The sequence below is a fragment of the Microcaecilia unicolor genome, chromosome 11 (genome assembly GCF_901765095.1).
Source record: "Microcaecilia unicolor chromosome 11, aMicUni1.1, whole genome shotgun sequence".
In the NCBI taxonomy this organism is placed as follows: domain Eukaryota; kingdom Metazoa; phylum Chordata; class Amphibia; order Gymnophiona; family Siphonopidae; genus Microcaecilia; species Microcaecilia unicolor.
This window is the reverse complement of record NC_044041.1, coordinates 97,977,449-97,992,584: the sequence shown is the minus strand read 5'-3', so window position 1 is coordinate 97,992,584 and position 15,136 is coordinate 97,977,449. Positions and strand designations below refer to the sequence as shown.

The 15,136-nt window shown below is 43.6% G+C and overlaps 1 protein-coding gene across 1 annotated transcript; it reads right to left on the bottom strand.

The window, feature by feature from the left end:
* Nucleotides 1-6,211: 6,211 nt before the first annotated feature.
* AMH (anti-Mullerian hormone) lies at nt 6,212-13,255 on the bottom strand. Its single transcript, XM_030219781.1, has 3 exons — nt 13,042-13,255; nt 12,469-12,661; nt 6,212-8,412 (listed from the first exon to the last, which is right to left on the bottom strand). The coding sequence occupies exons 1-3, from the start codon at nt 13,118-13,120 to the stop codon at nt 7,467-7,469; spliced, it is 1,218 nt and encodes a 405-aa protein (XP_030075641.1). The 5' UTR covers nt 13,121-13,255; the 3' UTR covers nt 6,212-7,466.
* Between the last annotated feature and the right edge of the window lie 1,881 nt (nt 13,256-15,136).

Sequence of the window (15,136 nt, the reverse complement as noted above, 5' to 3'; positions counted from 1 at the left end):
CACAGAAACAGAAGCCTGCGCGGCCGTGTTGCCAGGTACACTTGATCTTTCTCTGTCCCAGGAGGGCTCACAATCTAAGTTTGTACCTGAGGCAATGGAGGGTTAAGTGACTTGCCCAAGATCACAAGGAGCAGCAGTGGGATTTGAACCAGCCACCTCTGGATTTGAAGAGTGGTGCTCTAACCACTAGGCTACTCCTCCACCAGGTTTGCCTGCTTTTACATTAGTCACTGTTTATTGATTACCATTTATGTCAGCGGGTCCTTCAGAAAATTAAGATAAGTGGTGTTGAACTTATATATAAAATTTAAGAGAAAAAAATGTTTTTTAAATAAGTTTGATATTACAGTGAAAGAGTCATAAATGGTAATCAATAAACAGTGACCGATGAGGAAGCAGGCAAATTGCGGATTGAGTAGTCTATGTGAAAAAAGTTGCCACTGGGGTCTATACGGTATGGTGTTGTGAAAATTGAGTTTTTAGTGTTGGGTGACATATGACACATTTTTGAATGACCCTCACTATTGAAATTATTTAAGTTGGGATCATAAATGTAAACCTGCCATTTGTTTGCCTAGGTTTATGAGGCTAGTACTGAAAATCAGTGCTAAGCGCCTAAATTCTTTTCCCTGACCTAAATCCACCCCTGCTACCACCCACTTTTTATGCTCCTAAATTTAAGAGTTTAGTGAAATTTTGAGTAAATATTCATGCACTCAGGCCTAGTAAATGTTCAAACAGGACAATTTATGACCATAACTCTCTAAGGGGTCCTTTTATTAAGCTGCGGTAAAAGGGGACCTGCGCTAGCATCAGCGCGTGTTTTTGATGCATGCTGAGGCCCTCTTTTTCTGCAACGGGTAAAAGGCTATCTCTTTTTTTTTTTTTTTTTTTTAATGTCCATGCAGTAAGTGAATCATTTAGCACTACTACTACTACTTATCACTTCTATAGCGCTACAAGGCATACGCAGCGCTGTACACCATACACAAAAGACAGTCCCTGCTCAAAGAGCTTACAGTCTAAGTAGGACAGGTAAACAGACAGAACAATTAAGAGGTAAGGGAAATAAAGAAGTGGGGTACAGGGCAAGTAAGTAGTGGTTAGGAGTCAAAAGCAGTGTCAAAGAGGTGGGCTTTTAGCCTGGACTTGAAAACGGCCAAAGACGGGGCTAGACGTACAGGCTCTGGAAGTCGATTCCAGGCAAGAGGTGCAGCGAGATAAAAGGAACGGAGTCAGGAATTAGCAGTAGAGGAGAAGGGGACAAACAGGAGAGATTTATCTACAGAGTGGAGTACACGGGGGGGGGGGGCGTAGGGAGAGAGAAGAGTGGAGAGGTACTGGGGAGCAGCAGAATGAATGTACTTATAGGTCAGCAAGAGAAGTTTGAATTGAATGCGGAAACGGATAGGGAGCCAGTGAAGTGACTTGAGGAGAGGGCTAATGTGAGCATAGGCCATTTCACACGGCCATTTCAGAGGGGAGCACTTAACGCCACCCATTGAGGTGGTGGTAAGGGTTCCTGCGCTAACCTGGCGGTAACCGGTAAGCACTGGAAATGGCACGTGCTGGGGGTGGGAACTACTGCCATGCTCCTGTGGTAGCCAGGCGGTAATTCTATATTGCATACGCCAACCCTTTAGTAAAAGGGCCCGAACGTTAGGAGCATAAATCCTTTGAATATTGGGCCCCATATATTTACAGAAAAGATGTTTCCCACTTATAAGTAATATTTTACTATTATATCATTGGCACATGATATACTTGCTGTCAGCTCATGTGATCAACTAACCTTTTATTTATATGTGCTTTGGGAGTGGAGGAGTACAGGATGTATGATAAAGTGGAAATACAGAGGAGGGTAACATTGGAAGAAAGGAATTATGCAAAACCTTTTGCTGATACTGCACTAGTATGTCAAGAGATAATTTTTTATTTTCTACCAGTTCTATAAATAAAACCCAGAGAGGCAGTGCAGCTGAATCCAAGGGGTTTATCATGGTAATTGAATGAGGCAGTGGCACAGGAGGAAATGATCAGCGGCACAACTGTACATCTTTATCTCCCGTTCTTTCATAGAAAAAGAGGTTGTCTGAATCTACTGTCAAGATAAGGAGTTCTCAAAAGATTTCTTAGTCATATCTAAGAATCAGGAACCATGTAGTGGGTCTGGAAAGGAAACATTAACATCTGGACTTGTATCCCGTGTCCATCTTTCAGTTCTATGAAAGTTATAGATGCCAAAAGAGACCAGAGCAGGCCTCTGGAAATTACATAAACCACTTAAGAATTAACAGAGCCAGCTCATAATACATATTAATTTTAAAAAGTTTTAATCTTCCTTCTAAATAGAAGATACGATTGTGAAAAAGAAAACATTCCAACAATCTCCTTCCACAATCCTGCGGCTTGAACAGCCAGAGGTTTCTCAAAAAGCAGCAGTCTCCTTTTGCCCTTGACAAAAGGGAAAGTGAAAAAATTAGCACTATTGCATCTCTTAATTCTAAAAGGGGCTGCAAAGCAAAAGTGAGTGAAAAGGTAGTTAGGAACCAAGCCATGTAACGTTTTAAAAAGAAAACAAGCTAATTTAAAAAGCACTCTGGCTTTGATTGATCTATTTAAATTTGATAGTGTCTTACCAAAGATTAATCATATCGCCTGCCGTATTTTGTACAGTCTGGAGCCTTCTTAGTAGCCGCTTCATGCGGCCCAGATACACTGAGTTGAAATAGTCAAAAGATGACAGTAATAACACATGTACTAGGCGCTCATATTGGTCTACTCCTAAAATCCTAACAACTGGAGAAAACTTATATTCAACTTGATTTATAGTAATAGTCTTAGGAATTTGCCCTGGATTCGTATTAAAACATACAAATTTTGTTCTCCGAGGACAAGCAGGCTTAGAATTCTCATGAGTGCTTGATGCTGACCCACGTTGCCTAGTCTGTAATTTACCATAGCTAAATGAGAGCTTTGTGGGCAAGCTCCTTTCGAGCCACTGAATTCCTGCCATCTGAAGTACTGGAAGGTCATTTTCTTGGTGGCTGTTACTTCAGCTCGTTGGGTCAGTGAGCTTCAGGCCTTAATAATGGATGCTCCTTATATTAAGTTTCATCACAACAGAGTAGTCCTCCACATACACCCTAAGTTCCTACCGAAAGTGGCGTTGGAGTTCCATCTAAACCAGTTCATTGTCTTGCCAACATTCATTCCCTGACCTCATGCCGATCCTGGTGAAAGCAGCTTGCACACCTTGGATTGCAAGAGAGCATTGACCTATTACATGGAGCGGACAAGGCCCCACAGACAGTCAGCTCTTTGTTTCTTTTGATCCCAACAGGATGGGGGTCGCCATCGGGAAATGCACCATTTCTAATTAGCTGGCAGATTGCATTTCCTTCACTTATACCTTGTCTGCGCTGGCCTTGGAGAGTCATGGGTGGCCGCATCAGTAGCCCACTTGGAGGAGAAGCCTAGTGGTTAGTGCAGTTGACTCTGATCCTGGGGGAATGGATTCAATTCCCACTGCAGCTCCTTGTGACTGGGCAAGTCGCTTAACCTTCCATTGCCCCAGGTACAAATAAGTACCTGTATATACCATGTAAACCACTTTGAATGTAGTTGCAAAAACCATAGAAAGGTGGTATATATAAAGTCATTTTCCCTATCCCCCTCCATCGAAGACATTTGCAAGGCTTCAGTTCATACATTCACATCACATTACTGCCTTGAGCAGGATACCCAACCAGTTCGGGCAGACAGTGTTGCAGACTCTGTTCGGGGTCTAAAATCCAACTCCACCCTCTTAGGCCCATTTTATTCTGTTCCAGGCTGCACTCTCATTCAAATTGTTTATTGTTTCAGGTTAATCTGCGTTATGTCCTCGCTGTTGCAAGGCCTAATTGACCAATGTTTGTTGTTTTTGGTGAGCCTGGATGCTAGGGATTCCCCACTTGTGAGAATTATAAGTCTGCCTGTCCTTGGAGCTACTTACCTGTAGCAGGTGTTCTCCAAGGACAGCAGGCTTTGTATTCTCACAATCCCTCCCACCTTCCCTTGGAGTTGTCTCTTTATTATTTTTACTTTATTTTTGCTATAGTATTAAACTGAGGAGACCGCATTCTCACGGCAGGTGGGAAGGCACACGGGCATGTGTGGTGCAGCACATCTTATGTTCCACAAAGCTCTCATTTAGCTATAGTAAATTCCAGACCAGACAATATGGGTCAGTGTCACCCACTTGTGAGAATATAAAGCCTGCTGTCCTCAGAGAACACCTGCTACAGGTAAGTACCTTAGCTTTTTGTGGTATGAAGTTTTAGCCGGCGCACATCCATTTTTCTAACAAATCAATACACTGTTGAACTCTAGGAAAGTCAATATCAAGAACTGATTGTATCAGGATCAGCACAGAAATATCGTCCAACTCTGGAAATTCCCCGTGATTCCCATATCCTCAAGATTTTGTAAAAATGTTTAGATTGTTTTCAATCCTTTGGTATTAGTGTAATAATTATTTCAGCCACACTATTGGGAAAATTTTCAAGAAACGATTGGGACTAAGAGTATAAGCACCAGGGGCGTAGCCAGACAAAAGATTTTGGGTGGGCCTAGGCAAGAAAAGGGCGGGCACCAAGTGTTCTCTCCCCACCACCACCAAAAATATATCTCAGCTGGCAGGAAAATGCTTCTTTCCACCTTGGCAGTCTGCAGCAGGCAAGTGCTGAAAACTGAACATGCACAGGTGCCGGTATCATGGACAGTAGCATTTTTGTTACCATCAGGGGGAAGTCTTTAGCTGACGGAGCTTGGGATCCTCACTAGCTACCACTAAACATGTGCTACTGTTGGGTGGGCCTGAGCTCTTAAGTGGGTGGGCCCCAGTCCACCCAGGCCCACCTGTGGCTGCGCCACTGATAAGCACAAAACACTGGCTGAGCCATTTTCATATGATAGCAAGGGCAAATAATCTATTTTGCAATAGAAGAAACATTTCTGAAATAGATTAGAAAAAATGACCAGTGAGTAGTATTTAAGTCATTCCAGATTCTGTTAACAGGAATACCTTCACTTAAAGGGGATTCAATAATTAAATCAGAGACATTGTCAAAGGCAGGAAGACCAGCTCTAAGCTTATATGCCTTCCCCTGCAAATATGTAGCTAGTTGATTCGCTGAAGGAAGTTCCTCTATCACAGAAAATCTGAGGGCCTTTACAAGAGAATTATCAATAGAGAACAGTTGTTTCATGTTGGAACAGTCTAAACTGCTTCTGATAATATTGAGTGAACAGGTACAATTAAAGCCTTAAAGTGACAAGACTGTGGGCAGGCAGAAAGGGAAATGCAAGTGTTGTGAAAACGCAATCAAATCAAGGTAGCACAAGGGGTACGGTTACATATCAGGTGCAGGCCCAGATTTAGACATAGGCAGCTGCCTAGATAACCAAATGTTGAAGACACCAAATATCTAGGCCAAGGAGGAGCTAGATCCTGTTTTCCCTAGACCCATGTACAAGTGCTGCTTCCAAGAGCTGCCACTGTGACACTATGGCCTTGCTGTGTGGCTTTGCAATCTTTGAGATCTCTGACTTTCTCTGTCTGAGTTCTGCTGTCTGGTCTTTTATATGGGTACTAGAATCTAAAATCTGACCCTGCTCAGGTAGCTGAAGGTACAAAGGTTTGAGACTGAATGAAATTACTTAAGAACATAAGAGTAGCCATACTGGGTCAGACCAATGGTCCATCTAGCCCAGTATCTTGCTTCCAACAGTGGCCATTCCAGGTCACAATTACCTGGCAGAAACCCAATTAGCAGCAATATTCCATACTACCAGTCCAGGAGCAAGCAGTGGCTTCCCCCTTTTCTATCTCAATAGCAGACTATGGACTTTTAATTCCAGAAACTTGTCCAAACCTTTTTTAAACCCAGATACACTAAGCCATTATCACATCGTCTGGCAACGAGTTCCAGAGCTTAACTTCATTGAATGAAAAAATATTTCCTCCTAATTGTATTAAAATATTTCCATGTAATAATTTCTTTGGGTGTCCCCTGGTCTTCGTACCTTTTGAAAGAGTAAAAAATCAATTACCAGTTCTACACCACTCAGGATTTTATAGACCTCAATCATATCCCCCCTCAGCCGTCTCTTTTCCAAGCTGAAAAGCTCTAACCTCTTTAGCCTTTCCTCATATGGGAGGAGTTCCTTCCCCTTTATCATTTTGGTCACTCTTCTTTGAACCTTTTCTAATTCTGCTAGGTTCATTGTAGAACACTGGCTGCCACTACAGGGTTCTGGAATATAGCACAGAATTACCCCATTAGACTGGTTTAGCATTCCTTTTATTCTGTTTAAAGATGTTACACCGTACACTTTCCTGTCAGACAGTTGTGTTGCAGAGATGGGATGGTGGATACAGATTCCAGGGGTGTGAGAAGTGGTAATGAAACTGAGGAGGAAAGGGCAGATGTAGCATGCCTCCAGCTGGTGTTGAAATGGTATTGGAAGAGGCTTTGTGCTACTCTGTGCCTGCTGAAATTCTGCTGTGCCTGGAAGAGGAGAACAGGAACCATGGAGTGGTGAAAAAAGCAGCAGCAGTAGCTTACAGGACAGATCCATTGTCACCTTAGGGCATCTGTGTAATGAAAAGTGAGGGAAAGGGGGACCAGAAGGCTGCCTTAAGGCTCCCACTTATGTTCTTGTCCCTGCCTTCTTCCCAGTGACTGTTTACAGTCTGCCATAGGGGAGAGTGCCAGTGAACAATCTTTATGGAGTCATTTCCCATTAGAATTCCAGATCTATACATCCACTCCTGCTGAATTGCTCTGTGTTCTTAAAACCCCACCATGGCCTGTAATTTTGTCGTTGTGAGACACTAACCTATCAGACTCCTAAGAGATGGAAAAGTAACATGGTAGGCTTTCGGATAGTTCTTAAATAGTTTCTTCACTCAGAAACATTGCCTCAACTCCTGGCTCCTTGCATGCCTGTAATATATTTCAACAGTAATATAATTTGTCTTCACATCTGGAATATAATCTCATTTTATTTTGAATATGATGCAGACAGTTGCACTTTTCAAGGCTGGAGTAGGAAGAGAGGCAAAAAAGCTGGAAAAGTACAGTAAGAAAAATGTCTTTAAACAGTTTACACTTTCCAGAAAAGCAAACATTAAAAATATTATTGTTTCAGAAATCATTGTAATACTTCCTAGGTAGATAGCCATGGCCCTATTTTCTGCAGCCTTGGAATGGAAATGAGAACGGGGCCTTCCCAGCATTCCATTTCTGTAGTTTTATGTGTGCTTCTTTTTGTAGTTTAATACATTGGCCATAAGATTCCATTCATGTTACATGGCTTGTATGTACAGTATACAAAGGAGAAAGGGTTTGTATAAGAAATTGAGAATGGACACAGTTTAGAACTGTCAATTTTTATCATCTCAACTTCTGCTGTCTGCATTACCTGCAGCCACACTCATTTGCTATCATATTGGGGTACAAACGGATAGTTAGCCCATCTACTGTGTAAATGGCTATCTGCAGCTCAGAGTATCGGACTGGTACACAGCAAGGATGCCGCTGGAGCATGATCCCACTCTCTTGCATGCGGATGAGGAGGATGGTATGAGTGGCGAAGTCGCTCCTGGTGCTCTGGGGGAACGTGCAGGCCCCTTCACAGTTGTTAAGGGTGTATGCAGTGGGAAGCACCACTAAATTCTTGCTGAGACTGATGGAAGTAAAGTTCATAGTGAGCTCTTGCAGCATGCAGTGAGCTGAGCTATCTGCACTTCGATTTTGTCTGGACAGTTTCCTTTTCTCCTGCCACTGCTCTTTTACACTTTGCAGGGCTTTTAGAAGCAGCAGTGTGTGTAATTTCTCATGGCTGAAGCTTCTTTCCCCTGGGTGCTTCTTTCTTAAACTTGGTCTTGTGACACTGGGGCCAAAAGTAACTTTGAAGGAACCATAGCAGAAGTCTAGAAGGTCCATGAGCAGATGGGAATTGTCATGAAAGGCAGGGATCTCCCTTAGCTCATCAATCAAAGCCTGGAGCTTGTCTATCAGCTTCTCTAGGAGCTTCCCTCTCAGCCTCTGCTGCACAGACTGTCTTTCCAGCAGGGATTTACCCTCACTGGGAAACAACAATACTAAATGCTCTTCTGACTCCACCAGCCATTCCAGAGCCCTCTTCTGTGAGATATTCAGTAAGTAAAAGGGAAGTGTCTCCAAGGTCTCACTGTCTAGGTCCAGAGGAGGCATCGACTTGCTTGGTTTATCATCACAAGTGCTCAGTACCAGATACATAAATTTGGTCAGGCCCTCAAGGAACTCGCCTGTGCTCTCAGAAGAGGATTCATTGACTGCACTGATAATTCTCAGGTGCTCAGCTGAGCTGTCTGCTGGTAACCTGTGGACAGGACAAAAACAATTCTATTGATGTCATTCATAGGAGCATAGGATATGATAGCAGCTAAACACTGCAGGGCCCCTTTACCCTTCCTATCACTAGATTCTGCTAGGTCACTAACTTTGGATTTGTTTACCCACCACACTACACACTTTTCACTGGAAACTTGTTCAATGCATCCACCATTTTGGTTAGAATGAGGGAGAGCTAAGGGGACAGTAACAGTATGGTAGGTATGTAATCAGAAGTCCTGTAGTGCCTTTTATTCAAATGGGATCCTAATGCATTTTACGTATATGTAGCTACCTTTGGGGCTGGATGATCCAATAGATATTTTTGTTGCTTAGACTATAACACAAGCCTTCTGGGGGTGACATGAAGGGAGTGAGTGGAACAATCTTATTACTTTTACGCCCTTATAATTAGGTGAAGTGGGACATAGAGAGCTGCAGTGGTTTTTCCCAAGTTCATAGAATAAATGGAAAATAGAATTAAAACTTTGGTCCTAGTACTTCTATTGAAACATAGTTCAGAGCCCCGAGCACTACACCACATCCTCACCCTCTTTACTAAACAGATTAACTTACGATAATATGCCATCAGAATTCAGTGTATGATATTTTTATTTAACACTAATAAAAAAGGCCCGTTTCTGTCAGAAATGAAACGGGCGCTAGCAAGGTTTTCCTCGGAGTGTATGTTTGAGAGGGAGTGTGTGTGAGAGATGTAGGGTGTGATAGACAGAGTGTGTCAGAGACAGTGTATGTGATAGACAGTGAGTGTGCACCCCCTCCCCCTCCCTTTATGGTCTGAGGCCCCCCTTCCACCCCCACCTTTCTGGTCTTAGCACCCCCCTCACCTCCTTCCTCCAGCCACCCCTGTCCATTGACTCTCCTCTCCCCCTGCCCCCCCTGCAGTCATCCATGTCCAGTGACCCTCCCCTCCCTTTGCCCCCCCTGCAGCCACCCATGTCCAGCGACCCTCCTCTCTCCTGCCCCCCTTGCAGCCACCCATGTCCAGCAACAACCCTCCTCTCACCCTGCCCCCCTTGCAGCCACCCATGTCCAGCGACCCTGCTCTCTCACCTGCCCCTCCATTCACCCGGGTTGTGTAACGAAATCTTTGTGGCAGGCAGGAAAGATCTCTTGGAGGCCGCCCTTGTAAGTATCGGCGGCCATTTTGAACAGCGATCCGGCAGTGGGGGAGCACCAGCAGCAGGCAGGCAGGACCGGGGATCTTCCCTGCCTGCCCCGAAGAATTCGTTACACAACATGGGTGGATGAAGGACGGGCAGGTGAGATAGCAGGTTCGCTGAACATGGGTGGCTGGACATGGGTGGCTGGAGGAGGGGCAAGGGGGAGGAGGTCGCTGTACATTGGTGGCTGCAGGGGGGGCAGGGGGAGAGGAGGGTCGTTGTTTGATGCTCGGCTCACTACCACTTACTCCACTCCCACTTGCTCCGCTCCCTGCCACTTGGAATCAGCTGTTAGTGGCGTTAGCCTGGCTACGAAGCCTAGCTCAAGAAGGAGGCACGGACACAGGCAGTTCCCGATTAGAATGTTGGTGATGAGAATTATTATATAGGATGTTAAAATGTTAATGTGTTAAAAATGTAACACAAGGGCCACATACTACTACTACTACTTATCATTTCTAAAGCGCTACTAGACATCACCTCTCTGTCTCTCTTCCTTGTTCTCCCCCCCCCCCCCCCCCAAACAATCCCGCATGGCCTTGTCTCTTCTACCTACCAGCATCATCCTATCTTGCCCTGTCTGTCTCCCTTTCCTCCCCAGCTCTCCTTGTTTACTCACAAGGTTGCCAGGCTGCTGCGTTACCTGGTCTGCATGGCAGTGATGACAGCAACGACTAATAAAGGAGGGGTGGAGGAGTGGCCTAGTGGCTTAAGCACTGGTCTTGCAAACCAGAGGTGGCTGGTTCAAATCCCACTGCTGCTCCTTGTGATCTTGGGGAAGCCACTTAACCCTCCATCGCCTCAGGTACAAACTTAGCCCTCCTGGGACAGAGAAATATCCAGAGTACCTGAATGTAACTCACCTTGAGCTACTACTGAAAAAGATGTGAGCAAAATCTAAAAAAAATAAAGGGCAGGCAGATGCAGGGACATTGCATTGTGCACGCCACTGCTAGCCCTGCCAGTCCCAGAAACAGGAAGCAACTTCTGCTCTGATGTCGCGTCCTCTTTCTGGGATCAGCAGAGCCAGCGGCAACTCACACAAGACATTGTCCCTGCCTATTCACTGTTACTTGTTGCAGCCATTGCCACCATGCATGCCAGAAGAGGAAGCAGCCTAGCGACTATGTAAGTAAACAAGGGGGAAAGGAAAGGAAGACAAGCAGAGCAATACAGAATGATGGGGGATGGGGAATAGAGATGGGACAATGCTAGATGGTAGTGGTGATGAGAAGAGGGACTGCTAGATGAGGGGAAAAGAGTAACAAGTGGGGTTATACGGTATGATGGTGTTATGTGGGGGGAGGAGAAATCGGGCAATACTGGATGGTGAGGGGGGACAGAGGGTTAATGCTGGATGGTAAGGGGGAAAGGGAGAATGGGTCAGTGCTGGATGATGGAGAGAAGGGAGCAATGCTGAATGGTGAAGGAAGAGAAAAAAGGGGTGAGGAGAAGAGAGACAAAGGTGCAACATTGGATGGGGAAAGAGAGAGAGAGAGACAAGGTCCTTGCTGGCTAGGGGGTAGGGAAGGGGAAAGAGAGAAAATGCTGCATGGCAGAGGAGAGAGTTAAACCTCTCATGTTGTCAGGATTACTATAAAAATGTACCGGAAAATAAAATCATCTGTTGGCTGCTTTATGTGATCAATCATGCAATTAAACATTATTATTATTTATTATTATTATTTATTGCACTTGTATCCTACATTTTCCCACCTATTTGCAGGCTCAATGTGGCTTACAGAGATCCTGTTATGGCATCGTCACAGGATAAACAATACATTTGGTGTTACAATGAGATTAAGGGATGATAAAAAAGAACTAGTCAAGCGGTTATATAGAGAAGACATTCAGAGTGAGGGTAGAGTGGAGGAGTGTTGTAGTTAGGTTATGGATTTTCGTGGTAGGCTTTGGTAGTGCATTCCACAGTTGCGTGCTCATGTATGAGAAGCTGGTCGCGTGTGTTAGTCTGAATTTTAATCCTTTACAGTTGGGGAAGTGTAGATTAAGAGGTGTTCGGGCAGATCTTTTAGCATTTCTGGGTGGTAGGTCAATGAGGTCCATCATATATGTCAGGGCATCTCCGTAAATGATTTTATGAACAATCGTGCAGACCTTAAACGCGGTACGTTCTTTAAGTGGGAGCCAGTGTAGTTTCTCTCTTAGGGGTTTTGCACTTTCATATTTTGTTTTTCCAAAAATAAGTCTGGCTAATAAGCATGAATCACCCTAATAAGTATGAATCACCTGCCCTGAAGGTCCAAGGCAATGTACAAAGCATCTTGACACATGAAATTATAAAATATAGACACATCAAAAATTCTGCATTACTGCAAAATCCTAGCCATCATCCCATCCAGTTAGACAATTACTTAATGATGAAAATTGCATGCAGTAATAATCTCCCAGGTAACACTCCTAAAAGAATCACAAAATGTATGTTAATAAAGTCCTGAATTATCTCTCCTGAAGCATAAGCAGCAGAATGGAATGGGCTGCTGGGGCCATGTCCCAACCAATATTTTGTCTAGTGCAACATGAGGAACTAGAGAATTTGTTGGTTTGTTTGGCCCCTCCAACAAAAAATGTGTTCATCTGCTCCTCACCTGAAGTCTATAAAGTACAATGCAACAACATCATTCTTGTCCCTTGTTCAGGTGGAAGCATGTCTTCATTCTACTTAAGTCAAGAGTAGCACTTCCCTTCAGTGATGTTATCAGACAATTTCTTGCACTGTGTGATGCCATGAAAACTGGGGGTTAACTTTTAACTAATCAACTGGGTGCAACTTGGGTCACCTTTGTCACTTTTATAAGATGGGGATCCATGTGTTATTAGAGCATTGGCTTCCGTGAACTTACCCGGGCTGGCAATCTAGGGCAGTATCTGACTCCACATGCTCCTCAAGTTGGGGAGTGGAAACTGGCAGAGCCACCCCCACCTCTTGTCGCTTCCCCTTTGCAAACAGGAGCATGACTGGCATTTTCTTCCTAAAACACTTCTCATCCCTACCGAATAACAGCTGCTGGACTTCCACACTTGCCAGCGCCTTGTCTGTGGAGGAGAAGAAACTGAATAGCAATTCATGCTACAGAGGTCCAGCCAAGCATCTGATGTAGCTAGTACAAGAAACTGTGCTGTTCTGGACAATCTGGTATGTGACTAAATGCAATTATGATGAATATATGTGAATTTTACATTACTCTAGTGCATATATCATTAAATCAGGCTGTGCTTAGGCTGAAATGAGGCTTGATGCAGCAGTAAAATGCAGGGTCTTTTCACATACCCCCCCCCCCCCCCTTCCCTCCCTTGCGAACAAAGCAGAAACTTAGATGGGGTCCAGCCAGTACCAACCCCCTGCTTGACTTTCTCCCCACCCAAAACCAGTCCTGGGTGTAAACAAGCAGATGATGGGTTTCAAAGGCTCTTACCAGTATGGCGGTGGTGGATTTGAAAAGAAACTATAAAGCTAAACTGTCGGTGAGAATGAAGTGGAGCCATTCCCTCCATAGTGATGACTAAATAGCGGGCATCTTGGGAAAGGCACACCACCTACAGGCAGAAAAAGGAGAAAGGCAGAGACACTAAAGAGTAACTCTTTTAATTATGTATTTCTAGTTGTACACCATACAGTACATGCCTATGAGATATTATGGCCTATAAATTGTAATAAATGCAATGAAATGAACTATATGCAGTACGCTCAGCAAAATGTCCTGAGAATTTGTAGGAGCTGAAACCAAAGGCAGGCAGAAACAGTTTTAAAAAAATCAACAGTGGAATGAAGATACTGGCATTCATTACATCAGGTTAAAGAGCAAGATTTAAATGTAACAACCCATAACTCCCTCCCCCCCTCCAAAAGGACGCTTAAGGGAACTGGAGTAGAAATGCTCAAACCCTGAAGCTAATGTATTGAAAAGAGAAAAATTTGACAACTCCAGACCAGAATATGATTCCAGATTGTCAGTGCAGATTAGAAGCTGCATATGGAGTTGGTAGAAAATGACAGCGACTTGGAAGAAGCAGAAAAATGTAAGGGAGCACATTCAGTACTGCAGTTGATGAAATTTGAGACATAGATGATCATTTGAAACCATTCCATCTCCCCTGTTTTGCAGAAAAATGCCAGAGCATTGCTGAGTTTCACTTAGTAAACGTTATATAATTTCCCTTTACCTCCCCTAATTCTATAATCTTAGCACCTAAAGTGTAGGTCTGCATTTTTCAACGTGTGCAATGTGCCATGGCTGCTCCCCAGGTGTGCTGCAAACACAGGTGGACTGACCTTCAGGCAACCAAGCACTACCCGAGGACCAAGGGGGTCCCAGTGCCCCCCCTCGTGAACCAGCATTTCTCCTATTCTGTCCCCCTGCCCTGGTCTACCTTAAACTGTGTCTTCCAAGAAGGTTCTCTGACAGCGACAGTTCACAAAAGTGGAAGAAGCCAACCACAAGCTCCAAGATAATCAACAACAGTTCATTATGTAGACACAACCCAACAAGGATCGTGTTTTGGCTCTCAAGCCTTCCTCAGGGGGTCCTTAAACAAAAACAAATAACACTCAATAAATGACGGTGATAAAAGAAAGTGGTAAATATTAAAAAATATAAATGTATATAGAAATATTAAAATATATATTACAATACATTTAAAAAGGAAGAAAACAGAATAAATTTATGTAGATAATATAAACAAAAAAATATATCTGTATACATAAAAACTAAACATACCTTGTTTAGCCAACAAAAAGAGCATAAAAATGGATAGTATATGAAACATCACCAATGAAAAGTTAAGATAAGAAAAGAACTGATAAATGCAATAGTCAAAATACACAGTCTTATAAATAAATTTAAACAGGGTCATATAAATCTCATAGTAAATTTGAACAGGATCATGTGAATCTCATAGTGATATGTAAATAAATAAAAATACATATATAAAAATGACATTATTGAAGACATCAAAATGCTAAAATCTAAAACAAATCATGTATAATTCAAAACAGTAACATAAAAATCTTATGAACCCTTATCATGAAACACCGACATTTACAAAATAAAGTCCTTCCCAAGAACTTAAAAGCAAGGCTTTATAAATCACCTCAGTATGAGGAACAAAACTGTAACCGATCTTGTCATTATTATATAGTCTATAATGAACCTATATATATATATATATATATATATAAGAGAACAAGCAAATCTCTCTATATAAAACGCACCTCCAACGTTCTAATGAAGCCGGAAGCCCTGCAGCCAGAAGTAGTAGTTGTGTAGATCGAAGTTTGCCCATGAGTGTCTGCCCCGCCCTCGTGTCACAACGTGATGATGTCGAGGGCGGAGCAATGACACTGAATCACATCGCTCACCCTACGCACGTCACACACAACAGCTCACCAACCACAGGTGGAAGGGCGGGTGCACAGCGGCGAATCGATGGGGCACGGGAGACAGGAGATTCACCGGCTGCCTGGAAGGGGGGGGGCACGGCCCAGGGAGAGAAGAGCATCAGTGGGGGCAA

Excerpts from the sequence above, each read along its gene's own strand:
- AMH (XM_030219781.1), bottom strand. The coding sequence starts at position 13,120 with ATGGAGGGAATGGCTCCACTTCATTCTCACCGACAGTTTAGCTTTATA. Across the intron at positions 12,662-13,041 it reads AATCCACCACCGCCATACTG|ACAAGGCGCTGGCAAGTGTG; the intron begins GTAAGAGCCTTT and ends TCTCCTCCACAG. Across the intron at positions 8,413-12,468 it reads GCCCTAGATTGCCAGCCCGG|GTTACCAGCAGACAGCTCAG; the intron begins GTAAGTTCACGG and ends TCCTGTCCACAG.